At 37.4% G+C, this 21,133-nt stretch overlaps 1 protein-coding gene across 4 annotated transcripts in view; it reads left to right on the top strand.

Annotated features, from left to right (window-relative positions):
* Positions 1 to 20,914, top strand: part of LOC137255846 (annulin-like) — a 72,438-nt gene extending 51,524 nt beyond the window's left edge. For all 4 annotated transcript variants that reach the window (XM_067793419.1, XM_067793418.1, XM_067793417.1 and 1 more), the window contains 8 exons: positions 4,070 to 4,173; positions 6,028 to 6,190; positions 8,082 to 8,161; positions 9,270 to 9,352; positions 13,510 to 13,708; positions 14,862 to 15,022; positions 15,693 to 15,829; positions 18,194 to 20,914. In XM_067793419.1, coding sequence (XP_067649520.1) covers positions 4,070 to 4,173; positions 6,028 to 6,190; positions 8,082 to 8,161; positions 9,270 to 9,352; positions 13,510 to 13,708; positions 14,862 to 15,022; positions 15,693 to 15,829; positions 18,194 to 18,338 — 1,072 coding nt within the window. In that variant the 3' untranslated portion in view covers positions 18,339 to 20,914. The remainder of the gene's footprint in view (positions 1 to 4,069; positions 4,174 to 6,027; positions 6,191 to 8,081; positions 8,162 to 9,269; positions 9,353 to 13,509; positions 13,709 to 14,861; positions 15,023 to 15,692; positions 15,830 to 18,193) is intronic.
* The last annotated feature ends 219 nt before the right edge of the window (positions 20,915 to 21,133 follow it).

Here is a 21,133-nt window from a genome sequence, read left to right as displayed (position 1 = left end):
CATGAAATGAGCTTGTTGTATTCATATAATATAACAGTCAAAACCAACCTTGTGGAGAATATTGTTAATGCTAAAAATGTTCCAGAATTGTTGTGGATGAAGTCATAATATTTTTATGCTAGCAATTCTTGAGGGTACTTGCTCTGTAGATGCTGACAAGGTATTACTTGATTTCTACTTTTCACCGGGTCACCATGACATCAACACAGAGAAAAGTGGGGAGATGTAAGTAACAGCACAGCTGGTTAAAAAAACAAGTTGCTAAATCTTTTTGAGTCTGCCATCCTTTGCTAGTAATTCATGTTTCCCGTTTGAAGGATGCGTAATTGAGGTGATTGAGGGACTATAAAATTGTGCTTCATTAGACGTGAAATGCAAGCAAAAACGGATATGTATCTAGCTTTGTTACGAAGATAGCTCAAGGCTATAGAGGTTTGTTCAGCATGCCCTTCCATTAGACATGTGTTTTCAAGTGTTTATGTCATTAAACTGAAACAGGTTCAAGGTAGCTTGAGATATGAGATTTTCTGGTTTATATACTGAGTGGGTTTTACACTGTATTGCACAATATTCCAGCAGTATCATGGCAGGAGACACCAGAAATGGACTTCACACACTGTACCCATGTGGGGAATCGAACTCAGGTCTTCGCTGTGGCAAGCGAATGCTTTGACCATTTGGATACTGCCCTTGGTTTATATACAGTGTTGGACAATGTTCAGACTGAAACTTATACTGTTAGACGGAAATTGTGGTATCTTTCATGGGCATGTGAGAAGCTGAGGTGGTGAAGAAGGAAGACAATTTTATGGATATACAACTTCGACATTGTAAACAAAAAAGTAAACCAAAGGGTTTTACTGTCTGCACTAATTTACATCAATTACGAGTTCAGCAGTGTCATCAGTTGGTCGTTTCAGCTGGTTCCCATGGTAGCGCCTGGAGCTGCTGATTCGTGATGTCATTCTGACTTTATGTCACAATATGATTTGAATGACGTCACCACTGCTGATGACACAACAAAACAATTGTTAGTGATGTTTCTACATGTCAATACTCAGTGAATACAAAACTTGTACTGTTTCTTGGACTTGTCTTGTACATTTTCCTTATACATAAAGTTGCCGTAGGGTAGCTAGGTTGTTAAGCAATGCCTCATCAATTGGATGGGTTCAATTCCCTGTAAGGTCACAATGTATGAATCACATTTCTGGTGTCCCTTACCATAATATTACTGAAATGTTACTAAGGCCAGATCAATTTCACTTCTTGTTTTACAGACTTTTGTCATCAGAAAACCTCAGAAAACCCAGAGGCAAGAGGAAAAAAACAAATAAAACACCAGTCAAAGTAATAATCCCTTTGAATGCTAAAAGTGTTTTACTTTTGGAAATTTATATGAGACAAAAAACAATCTTAGAAAATTTAGAAAGAAACATTCTAAGAAATATTGGGGGTAAGTTTTATTGGCCAACGAAATATTAGGAACATATTTTTTGAGAGGGGAAAGTATTATCTTTTTTTTTCTTATTCTTGAAAAAATATGACCGGCGGATCCGTGAGAAAAGAAAAAAATCAGTAGGGTCTAAAGATGGCATAAAACTAAACTGACTCACTCTTATATTTTAATCTGGTGCATGTTTTCTTTTACCCAAATCCTGTACATTATTACTGTACTCAAATCTTGTACTCTATTCATGTACTCTACCCTTGTACTCTATTCTTGTGCTGTACCCAGTGTTGTACTTTATGCTGGTACTGTAGCAAGCTTTGGAGTTTTAGTAGACTGTGTTTCGTGTGTTTGCATGAGCTAAAGATAATTGAAATGCATGCTAGGGTGTATTAATTGTCTGGAATCTTGCGGAACTAGTGTACCAAGTCTGCAACAGGTTTTAATGTAATTAACTGCAGGATATGTTATGCAGCTAATAACATTTCCTGCTCAGATCTTGTATTTTTTATGGTCCATGCAAATGACTTTCATAACACTTTTTCCTATAGGTATCTCTTTTGGCAGAGATGAATATTCTCAGGTGTTGTATAAATAGTACTTGCTGATCCATGCAAAGGTACATCACATTTCCAAGATCCCTCTTGCTGGCAAATTTAGTGTTCTCTTGTCTTAGTAATAAAGTTGTTATGATTCACTAGCATATTTTGTGAATCAAAGCAAAGCCCTTCATGAATTCAGTTCCTTATTCACCGAATATTAACGAATATTAATGATTTTTTAGGGGAGTATGTTTTACTTGAACTCTTGTATCCACTTACAAAGTGAGATATGCAAGAATGGAATATGCACTAGCCTTGCAGTAGTGCAAGTCATGTTAGTTTGCCAAGGATGCACATTGTACAGTAGACGATAACTAATACATACCAAATTTGCATGTAATGAGATCACTGGTTATTACTGTGAAAAAAATGAACACTGTCATCGTGGGCAAATTGTGCCTCCAGTTTATATAAACTTAGTCTCAGTACTTTTCATTACACTCCACTACTTAGTCTAACTAAAGCTAGTAAGAGGTCACACCATGTAACCTTTTAGCAGCCAATGACGCGAGAAGACAAACGGATTAAACCAATCAGGCAACAGCTACTGTTTAGGGTTTGCCCTTTCTGATGGTATGGTTACCATTACCTAATATTTCCGCAAGCTGTCATCTTTGAATATTGACAAAAATCGCTATTTTCATCGACTGTTTTATCACCGTTGACATTATTGTAGCGTGCACCATGTGCATTACCTGTTAGTGATTGTATGGAAAAATGCATTCGAAATCGTTCAGGTGCAAACCTTTCAGAGGTAAAAGTTCAAAAGGTATGTGCGGATGTCCATTTTCACGATTTGGTTTGTTGGGTTCTGATTGGTCAGTCTCAAAGTTTATCTGACACGACCTCCTGCTAGGTTTCAGGACTCAGTAGTGGAGTGTTACTGAGACTAAGTTTACATAGACTGATTGTGTATCAGTCATTTAGTATTCTTGAATAATTATTTGTATTGGTTACCCAGTATTCATGATAGATGTTATATTCACCAAATCGCATATTCACCAAAATTCCTTGAAGCCCCTACTAAGTAACAGATTGAGGTTTATTTTACCAAAATAACTACTGGATTAGTAACAAGCAATATTGCTTTAGTTTTGTCATCACTCATCCTGATTTTTCACTTAGCAGCCATCCACTTGTAACCAGCTCTGATCTGTACATGCTTCAAACCTGTTACAGAGATGTCAGCCCATTCAATTTTATCATATTCAGTACAAAAAAAACTGCACGATAGATGTGACTATGATAGCAGTAATAATGTGCAATTGTTTTAAAAAGTACATTAAATTCAATTATCAATTAGCATGTGTACTATTCACAGTATATTTGAACTACATTTTATTCAGTATCCAACTATATGTGGATAGATATGACTGATTTAGGTCAGAGTACAATGTTAATGATTGACTATTCAAATTGTTATTTAATATGAAAAGTCTTTGGAAAATTTTATGCTTATTTTTGGAAGGAATACTAATTTCTGCATCAGTTTTGGGTCAGAATACTAATTAGACTAAATTAGGGTTGGCACCCCAGCTGCTAAAGGACATATTGTTTTGTCAGGTAGGAGGGTCCATTGGTGGTGTGTCTTCCACATTCATGTTGAGTTTAGTACCAGTGTCCTAGCACTCTAGAAACAGGGACTCAGCCATTTTTGTTAAACATTTTGCTCAAATCATTGAATGTCTGGGTTGTGTTGCCCACATGGCTACAGTGCGAAAAGACCATTTCTTGAATTTTCAGCTGTAATAAAATGGGAGAAAATTTTAATTGTGTAAAACCATGATCACTCACTCACTCACTCACTCACACACACACACACACTCTCTAACAATCTGGCTCACTCACTCATGCACTCCTTCACTCACTCCTTCACACACACCCTCACTCACTCACTCACTCACTCAACTAGGGAAAGATCTGCACAGAGAGCTGGTGTGACTTGGACAAGGTACACTGACAAAAATTTACCAACAAGGGTTTCAGTTTTAACTGTTGACTTTTTTCATGAATACAGGAATTTCCACGTGTGGAATGAGGCCTGGATGTCACGTCCTGATCTTCCGAGTGGATACGGTGGCTGGCAGGCAGTGGATGCCACACCACAGGAGACAAGTGATGGTAAGAAACCATATACTACTCAAAATAATTTAAGGGCCAGCTTTCTTTTTTATTACTATATTTAATCTGTCATACCATAACCAACTTCCTTGAGTAATCTCTTTAGTAGAGTAATTTTTTAATTTTTTTGGGGGGTGGGGGTGGGGGGTGGTCCCTAGCCTTTTTGCATTGTGTAAAAATTAGACTTTAGTACAGTGGAATCTATCTATTATGGACTGGGCTGGGACAGACTCATTATAAAGTGGTCAAGATTAGTCGTGTTTTGTCTGCAACTGAAGACACTGCCAGTGTGAGTTGCCTCCCTTTGTTAAGGACCATGGCTATTGTACAAAAAATGTTAAAAAGAATGTTTACATTATCTGCAGTTAAATCATGCTGCTCGGATATTTATAACTTCCATCCTCATTATACACAGTAATCATTATCATATTGTCGTAGTATAAGGTATGCTCCTTTGAAAAAGCTTAAAAAGATCTGATATATCCCGAGAAAAGAAGTAAGGGAGATGTTTATTTAACATACTGTCATTTTAATGAGCTATGTCTGGATTACATGGCATTGTCGGGACTGTTATTTTAGTCCATACTCCATAACTTAGAGAGTCTAGATTTTAAGGCAAGCTTTAACAATTAAAAGTTGTTTTGCGGGGACTCAGACAGTAGTCTGGATTATGGAGAAAACCTGTTTACAAAGAGTCCAGATTTGAACTTTTGAGGAGGTGTGTGTGATTTGGGTCTAGCACAACCTGGGTTCGACTCTAATTCTTGTATCCTCCACCGTGATATTGCTTGAATATTGCTGAAAGTGAAACTTGCTCAATCTGTCATCAGCAACTGAGGGGAATGTGTAGTATGAACAATAGTTTTGCTTTAAATCTAGATCAGCTATCAAGTATATAACCTTTGATACACTGCATCATGATGCTAAAATTTTAGTGTATATTGACATAGTATTTTATCTAGCCTCATGTAAGAATGTCGAGTTTTGATTGGTCCACGTGCCTCTGATAAAATACCATGTACATCCATCACAATCTGCTAGCGGGAGTATAAAAGTCATGTACTTCCGCTACGAAAGTCATATCACTCCGCTATGCCTCAGTGACGACACGAAGTGAGAAAAGCGTGCATCGACAAGCCTTTAGTAACGTGCGGTGCATTGAGGCCAAACAGTGGCATCTCATGTAAAAAAAACCAGAAGTCGATTCGATGCGTGTTGTTTTGTTTTGATTTAGGGAAAACATTCAGCTAGATAAATGCGTTATCTCGTCATGTCGAGGGAAATACAGGGTTTTATGAGTCCCTCGTAAGGTCGTATTCCAATACGGGATGGTGATACTATACGTATCACAGTACTAAAATCTTAAATTCTAGAATGAGGACTATGATTTATGGATATACAACATCTTTTATTCAGTGTGTGTGACGTTTCGACATAGATACTAATGTCGTCAAGAAAAAGAATTCTAGCACCAGATATAACACACTTTAAGATCAAAACAAAACCACTGTAAAGTATTCTGTCAAATTCCTGAGAGTTTTTCAATGTTCATTCAGAAATGAAATAATGTTTATACATGAACTTTGTCAATGTTTATGAAATGTGAGCACTGTGTTTGACACAGTCCCTGATGCAACAATTTCTGAGAAACTTAAGAAGAGAAAATACTTCTGCATATATTATAATCATCAAACAAAAGTTCGATGATTGTATACTTAAGACCTTATGGGTATGTTAGCCCTGTCGTCCTTGTTATATATACTCTTCTGAACAGCTGTTTCAGGGGACAGCCAAATGTGGAACTATTGCTTTATCCACGACAGTACAAATGATTTATCAATGATTGTTTTCCAGGTGTCTATTGCTGTGGTCCAGCGCCTGTGCTTGCTATTAAGAGAGGAGAGGTCAACCTGCCTTTTGATGGCCAGTTCATCTTTGCTGAGGTGAATGCCGATAAAGTGTATTGGTCAGTCCTTGAAGATGGTACTTTTGAGAAAGTCTACATTGAAAAGAAAGGGTAAGAATTTTTCCTTTGATATCTGAACAAAACAGACAGTAATGAACAGGCTGAATGTCACAGATCGGTCCAGAAGAGACACAACAATCACTGTTTATGGGAATGTGTGCAATAGACCAGTTAAGCTTTTGTTGGGGGACCTTTCATCGGGGTGTTTTCACAAATGACCTTTCATCAGGTGTGTTTACATAAATGAACTTTCATCATGGGTGATTGCACAAATGACCTTTCATCAGGGGATGATAAATCAGACTAGTTTACACCAGGGTACTTCTGTTAAGGGACTTAGGATTGATTGTGTCACCAGGCAACTTGGAGTAGCGTACTGGATGTACAAACAGAAACAAGAAGATTACACACACACACTCATGCATGCACACACAGCTGACATCCAGTACAGCTGCTCAAAAGCTCCTTCTTTTCTATCGGTCATTGAACATATTGTATTTTCAATATCAACTCCCTGGGGATCATACAGCTCTTGCTGCTTACTAGGCGCACAGAGTTCTTGTGTCTTTTTCATCCTTATGAGGTACTACATAGTCACACTACTTTGTCCATCTGGTCATATACCAACAGATTCATTGCTTCTTTTAAATACACAGGGTTGTGTACTGTACACTTAGGGTTGTGACAACACGAAAGGAGTCTGTACACCTAGGTGCACCGAGTTAGTATGGCTTTTCTGTCCTTACTAGTTACCCATTGACAGCTGGGTGGACTGGGACACATAATCACAGTACTTTGTCTAAGTATACATCCAAATTTAGGGAACTGTTGTTACATGATTGGTTGTCCCTTGTCCCCAAGTGACAATTTCAGATATTCTTACATTCTTATAAACTTCATGACTATTTTCTACCGGAGAATAGGGTGGGTGGGTAGGGGCGAGTGGTTAAAGTGTTAGATCATCATGCCAAAGGTCTGGGTTTGATTTCCCACATAGATACAGCATGTGTGCAGGCCATTCCTGTTGTCTTTTTGGCAATTTAGCAATGCTTCAGTACTTCTGCTAGGAGACACCATAAATGGGCATTGTATCTATGTGGGTAGTAAAACCTGGATTTTCAGTATGATGAGTGAATCCTTTTTGGGCTATTCCACAACCAAACGTTTGCCAGCAAATGAAGATATGTTCGATATCAAAACACATGAAATGACATTCTTACTATTCATCATCCTAAACAGTGTGAACAGTAATAAAGAATTATCACAAGTTCACAAAGTAAAGTTACCCAGCTTCAGTGGCAGAGAACTTCAGGGGACAGTGAAATGGTATCACGATGGCATCTTGATTGGACATAAAGTCACAGTAGCCTTTGTAACAGTGTGGGGAGTTCACTGATGTGATATTTCCCACAATGCATATGTCATGGTAGTGCTTCTGCGATTAATTGAAATGATCAGAGATTGGTCGCAGTGACCAGACAACCAAGCAATTGATCACATTTTCTCCTAATCAAACACAAACAATTTGAAACTGCTGATTTAGTCTTTGGTACATTTGACAATGGAACATATCCTCGAAGTTGTCAGGGCCTGGAAACGTGTTTTATTCTGAGAAACCTCTCTTCACTTAGCGAAATATCATGACTGAACATAAACTCCACGAAGATTATGTGCATGGTATATCAGTCATTATGTTTTTTAAAGTAGCAAGTTGTATCATGTCATACTTATCTGCAGTAACAATTATACTAATGTGCAATAACAACCTGAATAGGAAAATCTGACAAACATAATTAACCAATTGTTTTTATGATTGTTTGTTGATATTGAAACAATCATCGTTTGAGGGATTTCAACCAATTCTCAACTCTTGTCAGCTTCATCATGCTGGTGATGGCAAACGTTCCCATCATACTCAGTTGGTATATTGCCTTTGTTCTAGAGTTGGAAAGGAAATCAGCACAAAGAGTATGGTGGATAGTAGCAGAGAAGTTGTCACAGGTGCCTACAAATTTGGGGAAGGTAAGTAATTTATGTATCAGACTCAAAATCCTATACACCTCCAAGATCATGAAACTGTCCAAGAATTCTGTATATATCTTGGATGATTTGGCATATGGCGGCAAGACCAGTATTGTCCTTATTTGGTTGGTGCAAGTGCACAAACAGCTATAAGTGTTGGTATCTTTAGTATTTACTGGCTATGTTATTCAGTTCAACACAAATCTATGATTAAGAGCTGTATTTAGCTTTTTTGGATAATGTTTTGTTTTTATGGTTGCACATTTTTCTGGGACTCAATGCTAATCATTACCTGTTTAGTCAGACACTGTGATCAGTGAGTTTGGTTTTAGCAATATTACAACAATATTGTACATTTAACATGGTGGTAAGATAAATCAGTTGTAAATTTCTCCCTTGGGTAATATGGTCTGATGTATGCCTTTTTTAGCTGTCACTTCAATGGGAGGCAAGGGATGACACTGCAGTCCAAAGGCATACTTCAGACCATATTCTTAACAGAGAAACCAGTCTGATGTGTGACTTTTTGTAGAAGTGCCATCTCTCACCTACCAGCTTGGGTGACATTTCAACAAGAAGTCAAACATCACACCATATTACCCTCAAAAGAAGCATACAACTTATATTATCTTATCATGAATCAAACATGAGGCATGGAAAGTACTGATGTTTGCGAATGCTAGTCGATGGAAGAGAGATAACTCTAAAGAATTTTTTCTTGTGTCGTCTGCAAAATCTAGCGATGGCTATGAAAAGATTTGCCTCACATTCCAATAAAATTTTGACAAAACGTTCAAATGTAGTCCCTGTGAATATTAAGAAGGGGAATCACCCCACAACACTGTACTAAGACAGTACCTACGACAGAAACAGCAACATGCAGGACTCGAATCGTTTGATTCACACAGGTTGGCTGAAGTGTACAATCCGATACCCATTCTTCAAACAGTTCAAAATCAATATTGAGGCCTAGGATAGATACATTGTTCACTGGTCCCTCGGGGCCCATGGGTTGATATACCCGCTATGTCTGTTTATGTTCCCCTCCCCCTTGGGACCAGCGAACATCTTATAATGAAAACTTGCACTTTTTCAATTCCTTGTACAGGCACCAATGAGGAGCGGGTGGCAGTACTGACAGCAAACCAATATGGAGCCTGCCGTCCGGACGTTTATGAAAAAGGAACTGAGGTAAAGTGTTTTAATTCTTTATGAAGCCAGACCAATTCGGTTTCATGGACTTTTGTCCCCAGAAAACCTAAAACCAGAAGGGAGAAAATTAACAGTCAAAGCAAAAACCCACTTGAGATTTTCAAAGGCATTGTTTTTCAAAGTCATACTCTCTGAGGTGCTTGAAGTACTGATTTCTAACACAAATATTGTTAGATGCTTCAGTTTAAAGTCTCGAAGAAAAGATATGGGTGTTTTTAGTGTCCAACAAACTGCCTTGTGGTGCTGAAGTCTTGCTCACGTATATCCTAACTTTAGGATTTTATTTTTCAAGCGAGAAAAATTTATTTTATGGTTTTTTTTGTTATTCTTGAAAAAATATGACTGACGAATCTATAAAGCAATATATATGATTAATCTGGCCTGAACAAAGGTCTACCAAAACCTTGGAGGCATGTTTTCTCCGATACAAAAACCCACTCCATGACAACCCATTAATTGACACAGAAATATACAGTTCAATTAACCTTTAGCCTGCATGTTTTTGAAGTTATTTACACACTTATGTATGACATACATACTACATGTTATTAAAGTGTTAATGGTTGTAGTTTGTTTGTTGAAAATTAATTTATTTTCTGCACTTTAAACCCATTTAGGGATCCAAATCCTAATGGTTTGCCCTAAACCTGTGTGCTCTTAGATGGCCTTGTGAAATTTCAAACCATATCAAATGTGTCGTATTTCTGCATGTGTGTTTTTCTTTTTGTGGGAGGCGGCAAGAGTATCAAAGTGTTCAGCACTGAGAATGTGTTGCCATGGAAACAATAGAGTAATGTCTGTAAATTAACTCTTGAGTTATTGTCTAAAGGGCAAAGAATTTTATTTTGTTGCAGGTGGGCTTGAAACTGATCCGCCTGATAAATATCTTTGCTATTCAGTATGTTTCTTTGCCCATTGTTGAACAATGTCTATTTCTGCTCACTGCCTCTTTGATTGTCATTTATCAGACAGACAGACAGACAGACAGACAGACAGACAGACAGACATGTCTATTCAGTAAAAGACCATCGGCCCATCATACAATCATTTGCATATGGTATTGATTGTTAGTGCACATGCTGTTTTACTTAATACAGAAAAATACTAATAATGTTATGATACAGTCAGTACTTGTTTTCTTAATGTTAAAGGTCACATGCAATGTAAAACACAGCTTTGCTGATTCTGATACCATTCGGTATGCAAAGCAAAGCAATTCATCAAAAATGTCAATTCAATCTATAAAGTTGAAAAAAACGTGATGAAAAAAAGCCCTCTAAATCGGAGTTCAAACATTTCACTAAATTTTACCCTGCACTGGGGGAAAAAGTGGTTTCAACAGCTATGCTGTGCAGCGCCCATAACGCATGCACAGTGAATAGGTTCGCGGAGCTTGAAACAGTTTGTATGTCCGGAGTATGAGGTCGTGAGCAGTAGTCTAATCTTGGTTGTGTACACAAACAAGTAAATAATCTACTCGTTACATAAAAAAAACTTGTTGATTGTGGTAAACAGCATCTGTCACAGAGAAAGCTAAATGTCTGGTTTATTGACGCCTATATGTCTGCCTGCCTGTCTGCTAAAGACAGTATGCAATACACAGCTTCAATCATTGACCACATGCAATTTGAACTTATCATAATATCAGGCTAAACGCCATAAACAAAATAAACTGATTTATGACTCGTGCACCCAAGTCCTGTCTCTGCCACATTGTGTAATTAGGCAGGTGTGATACTTGCACACATGACATATTTTTATGTCTGTGGGTTGCAAACAAACCATATCCATTTTTCTCGGATGACTGGATCTGACGGAAACTGGTGCAAACTCTTGTTAGTTTCAAGTCCTGCTTTCTACTTTGACGAATTACAGGTTCCAGCCACGCAGTAGCTCACCATCTCTTCTGAGGTGATTTTTGAGTGGATTGAATGCAAATTCTGAGAATATGTATTTACAAAACCCAACATCTCTATATTCATTCTTTATGGATAACAACTTCTTCTCGAGTATATGATTTTGTTTGATAACTGTATATGCCCCTACACTTAAACGACGCATCAAGTACAATAACAGAAGTTGTTATCCATAAAGAATCTTACTTTCTTATCACTCGCCATACTTATAAAATGCCCATCAAACAGATCATGTTTCTGTGTACACAATGAGCCCTAGGGGTGTCAGCTAATGAACCAGCCAATCAGATTCCGTCATTACACTTGCGTGCACGCCAACCCGCTATGACTGGGTTCGGTCTCCCAAGGGCATCGTTTTGAGGAAAGTACAAAATATTGTACATTTGAATCGTGTTTGTATGCTTATTATTTAGTTTATTTGTTTGTTACAAGCAGCAATGTATATTATACGTCATGAATAAGTGATAATTCTGTTTTAATTATGTTTGATTTTTGGGTTGCATGTTACCTTTAATAAAATGGACATTTGGATCAAAATCAGTCAAATATTTCTCAATAAAAAATTTTAATCTTAAGTCAGAAAAATGGTCAGACTTAAGTAAGGAATGAATTAAATTCATCTTCAATTACATTTTTCTTATTCAATTTACAGTACAGACATAATGTCTCATTGTAATTAACTTCACCAGTTTGAGCTGCTAACTAAATATTAACACATCCAAATTTCAACAATGCAGATCTGAGATGTATAAGAATATCAGAAATTGAATATCTTTCCACATTAAAAAGTGTCTGAGGTCATAATTGCACGTTTTCTATAAACATTTTTTCTTTTGTAATCATTATAGCTGTGTTCTGTTTATTACATCTCTCACAAATTGGGGTGTTTGAGTAAGAGGAATGTTGGGGTGTAGCCATATAAATTTGATGCCATTTTTGAAAGGTTGCCAGTATTTATGTAACATGAGCAATTCAGAGGTTTGTTTAATGCTGCTATCAGCCAAGCCCCAAAACTGGTGGACCCCCTATTGAGCATCTCATGGCATCCGACACAGATAATAGCTACAACATTAATACATTCTTTCGACTGTATATCTACAGTAACCATCACCACTGGCAGTCTGACATGTGGATTACAGGAAATGTAAATCTCATAGACATTCCATTGTTAACATAATATTTATCTTTTCTTTTTTCAATGTATTAGGGTATTTACATAAAGGGGATCCTGGAAGCAAATATTTTATCTGAAGTTTCAAGGTTTAACATGTGCTCGTTAACTAAACAATGTGTTGTTCTTATGTTACTAACCTGATATAGCCCAGAATCTCAAAATAACTGTGTGACCTTGACCCATGGGAGATAAACTACCTCTCCTGACAACACACCCACATTGTATGCAGGGGTCGACAGCAGTTGATATAGGATGCAGTCAAGGTTTACTTTTGTTAGGTGTCCAGACAAGACAATTTTTTATGTGAATGTTTGAAACTAGACAACCATTATGTGATGTTGCAATGGTTGACATTATTCCTCATGATGTGTTAGATGTTACTTATCCATACAAGTGTCCTTTATTTCTGAGGAATGAATCCACCTGGGTGAAACATCTCAAAGTTGGCAGGATCGTGATACAGTCACTCCTCGCTAATGAGGTCTAGGGTCCATGGATAAATCCTCATTTTGGGACACATGTGTTACACATAACACAAAATACAGGTGCATTATGCTGGGGCTATTGACTCATTCTGTGCATCTAAGCTCATTCATCTTTGCTGGACCAGAAGTTGAAAATTGCTCAATATTTCCTCACCAAACTTTAGTTGGCACATTAGTTGGTGGTGAATTGGTAGTTTTAGATTCTGAATGCAAGAATTTTTGAATTGCCATGGCAACAAGTTTGATTTCAACTGAATTTGGTTGTAGTGCTCTTTTCCAGAGCAGAACTTTAAAAAGACATTCCTATTTTTTCATCAACTTGGCACTTAGATAGGTCTGTTTGTGAACCGGTGCCTTTTGGTAGTTTTGGAATTCTGAATAAAATATTTTTAGCATTTCAGTAACAACAAGTTTCACTTTGACTGAATTTGCTGATAGTGTTCTGATTCCAATCCCCAACACTACTTCGCTCAGTTGGTAAGCTGCAGAGCCGTGGGCTCTCTGTATAGGGAATTATAATGCCCAATGTAAGACTCATCTTGACATCTTCTTATATTACAGGATGTGCAATTCGAATTTGATCATAGTCAGGATGTATTTGTTGGCCAAGATTTTGATGTGATCATTCGAGTGAAGAATAACAGCACTTCAGAGAGAACTCTTACAACATTTTTGGCTGCACGGACAATGTTTTACACAGGCGTGCCTGCAGACACTGTCAAGTCACAGAAATTTGATACTGTGCTCAAACCACAAGCCAGTAAGTGTGCTATTGTAACATGAGTTTTATATTGGTTTGATGATTGTTATGACCTCTTTGATTGGCATTCTAGAAGTTGAGGAGATGAAGAATGATGTAAATGTTTATGGATATGTAACTTCTTTATTCTGCACAGACAACGTTTCAACATGGATTCTACCATTGTCAAGCATTAGACATTACGATTTATGTCGAAACATCGCCTTAACAGAATAAAGAAGTTATATATCCATAAACATTCTTGATGATTGTTAGATGAAAACCTGGGTAGGAATTTGTCTTACACCTTGCAGATATTTAGAGTGAGTATATTTATGTATTTCCAATTCAGGACTTGGTCACAATCACAGCCAACTCAGATCCCAAGACAAAAACCCATAGATATACCAACAACCTTCTATGGACTGTTTTGTTTAGTCCTCAAACTTCAACCCATCTACTGTAATATACGGTAACTCAGCGTGGCAATGTCTACAGACAAACGATTGCTTATCTGGACTGCTTCACAATCCAAATAATTAATTGGTTTCCAATTGGTCTTCAGCAACCTATGGTCAGACTCTCTGAGTTGGTTTGTGCATGTCCTTGTAGCCCAAATGCACAGATCGATGCTCATAATTTCTATCACTGGATTCCCTGGTCCAGACTTGACATAAAGACTACCTCCATATAGCTGGAAATTGGAATGTTGCCGAGTGTGGCATTAAACAACAACCAAACAAACAAAATATCCTCTCAGAAGAATGGTAACAAACAGGAGTGATAGGTCCTCTGTTACAACCTAGGTTGTAGATGCTTATGATGTCAGTCACTGGATTGTCTGACCCAGACTCAAATTGGTAACCACTGCCATATGGCTGGACCATTGCTGAGTGCTATGTTAAACAACAAACAAACAAAACATCCTCTGAAGGTGAACCCAACATGGTTCCAACCTGCTGAGTGCTATGTTAAACTACAAACAAATAAAGCATCTTCTGAAGGTGAACCCAACATGGTTCCAACCTGCTGAGTGCTATGTTAAACTACAAAGAAATAAAACATCTTCTGAAGGGGAACCCAACATGGTTCCAACCTGTTTCCAACCTAGGTTGTAGGTGCTGATGAGACTGATAATGTATTTAGATGTCACAGACACTTCTTCACATTACAGATACGGAGATAAAGATGACAGTTAAAGCTGAGGACTATCAAGGCAACTTGAAGGATATGTGCATGCTGCAACTGACTTGTATGTCACGTGTTGTTGAGACAAGACAGGCCTTTACCAACATGGTCGACTTTAGACTCTGTAAACCTCACTTACAAATCAAGGTAATCTAGCATTTGCATGCTCATATCTGCAAAATGTATAGGTCATTGTGACCTAATTCCAATGAGGAATTTGACTTGCATTTTCCAAAACACCTGTGACCATTGTTTCAAATGACACACATTCTAACCCTCCCATTGCGTACATTGCGTTCTTCTCTCTGAGAAAGTTGTCGCGATTTTTGTGGTGTACAGGTCCCCACACACCTATAATTATTATTTTTTTTAAAGTGTATTGTTTTTACAACAACAGTTTCTGAGGCAACTGCTTTTGCACACAGAGTTAACATAAACATTACATATAGTTACGTGGTTGCCCCTTGCTGCAGGGATATTTCATGGTTTTTCTTCTGCAGTGGAATCTGTCAAATCCGTGTTCTTTGTAAATCATTTTTCTCCATAATCTTGACTACTGTCTTAATAATCTTTATAATCCAAACTCTCTCAATTACAGAATACAGACTATAATAATAGTCCTGACAATCAACTTGCTATGAGAACAATGCTTTGTAATCCTGACTTAGCTGACTAAACTAACTAGACATCTGGACATAAACTGGACATCTTCACAATCTCGATAAATCACTCAGTCTCAGGCCAGTCTGTAATAGACAGATTCCACTATACTTGATTGTTTCATCAGGTTATTAAATAACAAATTCATCATTTCTAGGCTTCTAAAGATGGACAGGTTGGGAAGAAGATTTCTGTTGAGGTGTCCTTTACCAACCCCTTGGCAGAGACTCTGACAGGATGTGCAATCCAGGTAGAAGGTCCAGGCCTTCAGGCACCTCTCAAGATCAAACAAGAGTAAGTACTTGATGGTGTCCATTGGTTCAGGATAGACTGCCTTATCCTAAAGGTTTAGGTATGAGGATGTGTTGTTGCTGTAGAAGGACCAGAAGGGATAAGGTCGGAAGTGGTGGTGGTCTGATTCATTCAAACAGTTGAAGATTGGTCGCAGTGACTAAATGACAAAGCAATCGATCATGTTTTATCATGTTCGAGGACAAACAATTTTGAAATATATTTTTGGATTAACATTTTTCACGGAGTTGGTTTTGTTTGTTTCATGAGCAAGCTTTTTCATTGTCATGATTGAAATTGTCTTAAAGACTCCCAGAAATTTATGTTCCTAACATACTAGTGATCCTTTAATGATACGAAACTTGTAAATGCTCTTTGAGCAATTAGCAGAAAACAATAGAGAAGTATAGGTTTCTATTCTTTGTGCAATAACAGTGACTGTATGAGTTTAGTTTAACGCCACACTCAGCAATAATCTAGCTATATGGCAGCAGTCTGAAAATGATGAAGTCTGGATCAGACAATCCAGTGACCAACAACATGAGCATCAATCTGCACAATTGGGAATCGATGACATAAGTCAACCAAGTCAGCAAGTCTGACCACCCGATCCTGTCAGTCGTCTCTTACGACAAGCATAGTTGCCTTTTATGGCAAGCATGGGTTGCTGAAGACCTACTCTACCCCGGGACCTTCACGGGTCTTGTGCACTAACAACCATAACCAGGAGATTTGGATAAATGACGCTAAACAATTATTTTCAATGACTGACTGGTTGTAATGAAGCAATCATCATTTTTCAGATTTTAACTGATTGCCAGCACTAGTAGCTAGTCATGGTTTCTTGAACATTTAAGTCAACTGAAGTAATAGGTTCTTTTGCTTGTGAGGCATCAATCTTGAAATGTACTTGGAGAGTGAATTCAGGTAGTAAAACATTTGCAGAATCCAGCTTCATCAATTACTGTTTTCATATCTTTGATTTTGGATCAAAGTAGACAGAACAGATTTACCTCCATGTACAAAACTTGGGATCAGTAATTATTTTAGGGACCTTACAGGACATATGTGGGTCTTATTTAGCTATGAAATGTGGTATTGTAAGCTGGGACAGATATTTTCACAAATGCAGTTTCACTGATCAGACTTAAAGTGAAAGGTTTGAAAGAGGCTTGTAGAACTTGGATCTTTTCTTTTAAGTGAGCAACATTTGATAATTTCCTTAATTACAAGAACTACATTTCTGGGCAGAATGTGGTAGTCAACATTCTGTATTTCTGAATATAACACGTATATTATTGTACATTCATTCTAGACATTAATGAATACTGCATGCACATCTCTGCATTGAGTAGAACCCTGAGATTAATATGTTTTGTCCTGCCTCCACAAACTGCCATTGTTAAGGAGAGTATGAAACTCCCAAACATTTCATCCAGACCAAAGGGCAGGTTAGATTTAAAACATGCCAGTCCTGACCAAAACTAACGTGCCTACAAAATACCTTCATATTATACAGTTTTTGTGTTGAAAATAACCCATCCCGCCATAATCTCATGTTTCCGTCCTTCCTAGAGGACATAGGTTAGAATTGGTCTTCAGCAACCCATGCATGTTGTAAGAGGCAGCTAATGAGATCAGGTGGTCAGACTTGCTGGCTTGGTTAACGCATGTTATATTCCCCTATAGATGTATATTCATGATGTAAAGTGCTGGACTTAAAACTTAAAACAAACAAACATGTTTGTAAGTATGAACATTCTCTGATGACATATTGGATACAGACAAATGATTTTTAATTTTATCCCATATTTCTTATGATTATAGGAAAGGCGTTTGGTGGTGCTAGTTATCAAGTCCCTAGCAAAATTTTCACGAACAAATATTGGTGAACCACCTACAAGCAGTCACAAAATGTTTCTATCAACATTCCAATGAAATCTAAAAACACAGGATGGTCTGATGGTGAACTGATGCCTTTTGGTAGTTTTGGATTTCTGAATAAAATATTTGTTTGCCTTTCTTTGGCAAGAATATTGGCTTCAACTGAAAAAGTGGTAGTGCCCTTTCGTGGAGCAGAACTTTAAAATCATTCACTATTTCTTCACCAATCTTGGCACATAGGATGGTCTGATGGTGAACTGTTGCCTTTTGGTAGTTTTGGATTTCTGAATAAAATATCCTTAAGGTTTCTGTGGCATCAAGTGTGACGTTGACTGAAATTGGTGGGAGTGCTTTTTTTTCAGAGCAAAACTTAAAAACCTTTCAATGCTCTCCTTCCACTTTGTTGCATATATGCCAAAACATTTGATATTATCATAACTAGCAGACATATTCATGAAGAGCTGTTGTCTCTTGTTCTTTCAGTGCTGTTGGTCCAAAGAAGACATTTATGACAACAGTCGATCTGACTCCAAAGAAGAAAGGAAAAAGAGAGATTGTGATCATCTTCAGCTCGAAACAGTTGGAGGATGTCAATGGTTCCCATGTGATTAATGTCAAAGCAAAGTAACTGTGGTCTGTGTGTGCCTTCTGTGCACACCTTGAGTGTGTGCCTTCTGTGCACATCTTGAGTGTGTGCCTTCTGTGCACACCTCGAGTGTGTGCCTTCTGTGTACGACTTGAGTGTGTGCCTTCTGTGTACACTTTCAATGTGTGCCTTCTGTGCATGCCTTCACTGTATGCCTTCTGTGTACATCCTCACTGTGTGCCTTCTGTGCACATCTTGAGTGTGTGCCTTCTGTGCACACCTTGAATATGTGCCTTCTGTGTACACCTTCACTGTGTGCCTTCTGTGCACACCTTGAATGTGTGCCTTCTGTACATGCTTTCAGTGTGTGCCTTCTATGCATGTCTTCCAGGTTGTTGTTTTTTTGTCAAGAAATAACAGACATTAAAATGCTGTCAGACCAAGATTTCACATCTGATAGCAAATACAGTCTATTTGGATCCATTACTGAGTACTGAACTGACATACAGGTTCATAAGTCACGACACTGCAGCTTTATGTCATCATGTATAATATATTTACAGTGGTTGTTGTCGAATACTCCATTAAGTATTATGCACATAGGAGTTTTGAGAACAATTGAAAACTGATCATATTGTACCATCCATTATCCAGCATGGGGTCTTGGTCCAGTTAGCATTTGTAATAAACACATAGGCTACAGTCGCTTTTAAGCAATATTTTCATCAATGCGTTTTAACGTTGTTATAATACTGCAGTCATCACTTCTTCTCAACTGTTTGAAAAATTTACATTTTCAAATGATGCAACTAATCAATTTTTGTCAGCTGTAGGACAACCAAGATGTTTTCACCACTAAAAATAATATAATTCATTTCTTGTAAGTTGATTGTTTGTCAAAATGTTTTAGCAGATGTAAAAGAAAGATTCTTGTTATTTGTTTGTCCATCAGGTGTTTTCAGTTTTTCTGAGATAATGTTTATCAGTGTTTGTTAGTTGTTTGTCAACCAAGTGTTTCCATCTTTTCAGAAGATAATATTTGTCAGTTATTGTCAGTTTTTTGTTGACAAATCTGTTTGGCAGAAGCTGTAGCCACTTTGTTATTTGGAATGAAGACATTTTATATTAATGCCCTGATTTGCTGTTATCTGCTAAAGTCTATACATTTTGTGCACTGACTGTGTCATGTTGTTGAAATTCCAGGAAACTAGATGCCAACTTTGTGAATAGTGGCAAAAACTGAAGAAGGTATTTGCTATGGAGGACACCATAAAATGGGTGTCTGCAATCAAGTAATTCCTGCCTTCACCTATAAGTCAGTAGAGTAGAGCTGTGTTTGAAGTTTACTGTCCACCTTTGTCTGGTTTTTGTAATTTTTCGACTAGACTAACAAGTCTATGCATAGGCCAATAATCAATATCTGTTTTGCTATCTGTCCTGCAAATTCTAGTTGATTGCAGGATTTAACAACTGTATACAATCATTTGGTGGCAACATATATTTTCCAAATCTTTTCTTGTTTGTAATCAAGCTGATGTACTTTGTAAGATTAGACCCACTCCTTTGAAATATAGATTTTGTTTAGAAAAGATTGTCTTGAATGCGTTCAGAGCCTATGTTCGAGCCTATGTTCGAGCCTATGCATGAAATGTAATAATAAATTTTATTATACTAACATTTGTATAGCGCCAATATCCAATTCAACCGCTCAAAGGCGCTTTGTTTTCCCCTTGATCATTGGATGTCCATCACAACGGCACATAGTATTTTTCAATCTCAACTCCCTGGGGATCATACAACTCTTGCCGCCTACTAGGCACACCAAGTTAATGTGGCTTCCTATTCTTACTAGGTACCCATTCACAGCTGGGTGGACTGGGACACATAGTCACACTACTTTGTCCATGTTTACCCACAACTAGGCGTTTGCACATAATCATGTGACTATCATCTGGTCAAATACTGATGGATTCGTTTCGTTTAAGTGCACAGGGTTGTGTACTGTACACTAGGGTTATCACTATACTGAAAGAGTCTGCACACAAAGTTGACTCCAAGGTTTTTACAAGTGGAATCTAATTGGACAAGAGAAGGGAGATCAAAGGGGCATAACTCATAATAGTCACAGTACTAATCCATCCACCCTAGTTTGGAAAGGGTGGAAACGAACTGTTGTCATAGATGGTGTAGTATTTTTTAGACGATGCATTTAGATTTTCAGTTTCATTTATATTATGATTCATAGTTTTTAAATTTAGATTAGTTTCTCTGTATTAACCAAATTTATGTAGAAGTGTTCTTTGTCAACATTGTTTCAATATTATCCTTCTGTTGTTATCAGTTAACTTGCTCATGTTAACCCTTCTTGCATAGAAGTATTCTTTGTATTAATACTTTGTCTAGCATATTCAGTTCTATACCGTGTTCATTTTTCCATGATGTCACTATTACATTGTAATACAGAAAGTATTCACAGAGGTTTGGTCTGTGTTGACATCTGGCTACTTCTAAGAAACAGGTTTCTCTTGTATGAAATATGTTGCCTTTATGAATAAGTCATAATACATATTATGTGAGGTGTATCATTGCAGTGTATTGCAATAAACCATCTTTGTTCATTTTTGTGTTTTGTGTTGGTTTCTCATTATATGTATCCTACACAAATGAAGCTGAAGGTTAAGTGATTCTGCCCCAGAATCTCCTCTCGCATGGTACATTGTATTTTCTTATGACTATCTTTTTTAAATGTGATTGAATTTACATGACAGAATAACTTGGCCATTATTTTAAAAACAGCTTTTCTATGATGTACATGTATTGTAATAAGTACCCAAGAA

The sequence above is a fragment of the Haliotis asinina genome, chromosome 11, assembly GCF_037392515.1.
Source record: "Haliotis asinina isolate JCU_RB_2024 chromosome 11, JCU_Hal_asi_v2, whole genome shotgun sequence".
Classification (NCBI taxonomy): domain Eukaryota; kingdom Metazoa; phylum Mollusca; class Gastropoda; order Lepetellida; family Haliotidae; genus Haliotis; species Haliotis asinina.
This window is presented reverse-complemented; position numbering and strand designations above follow the sequence as displayed.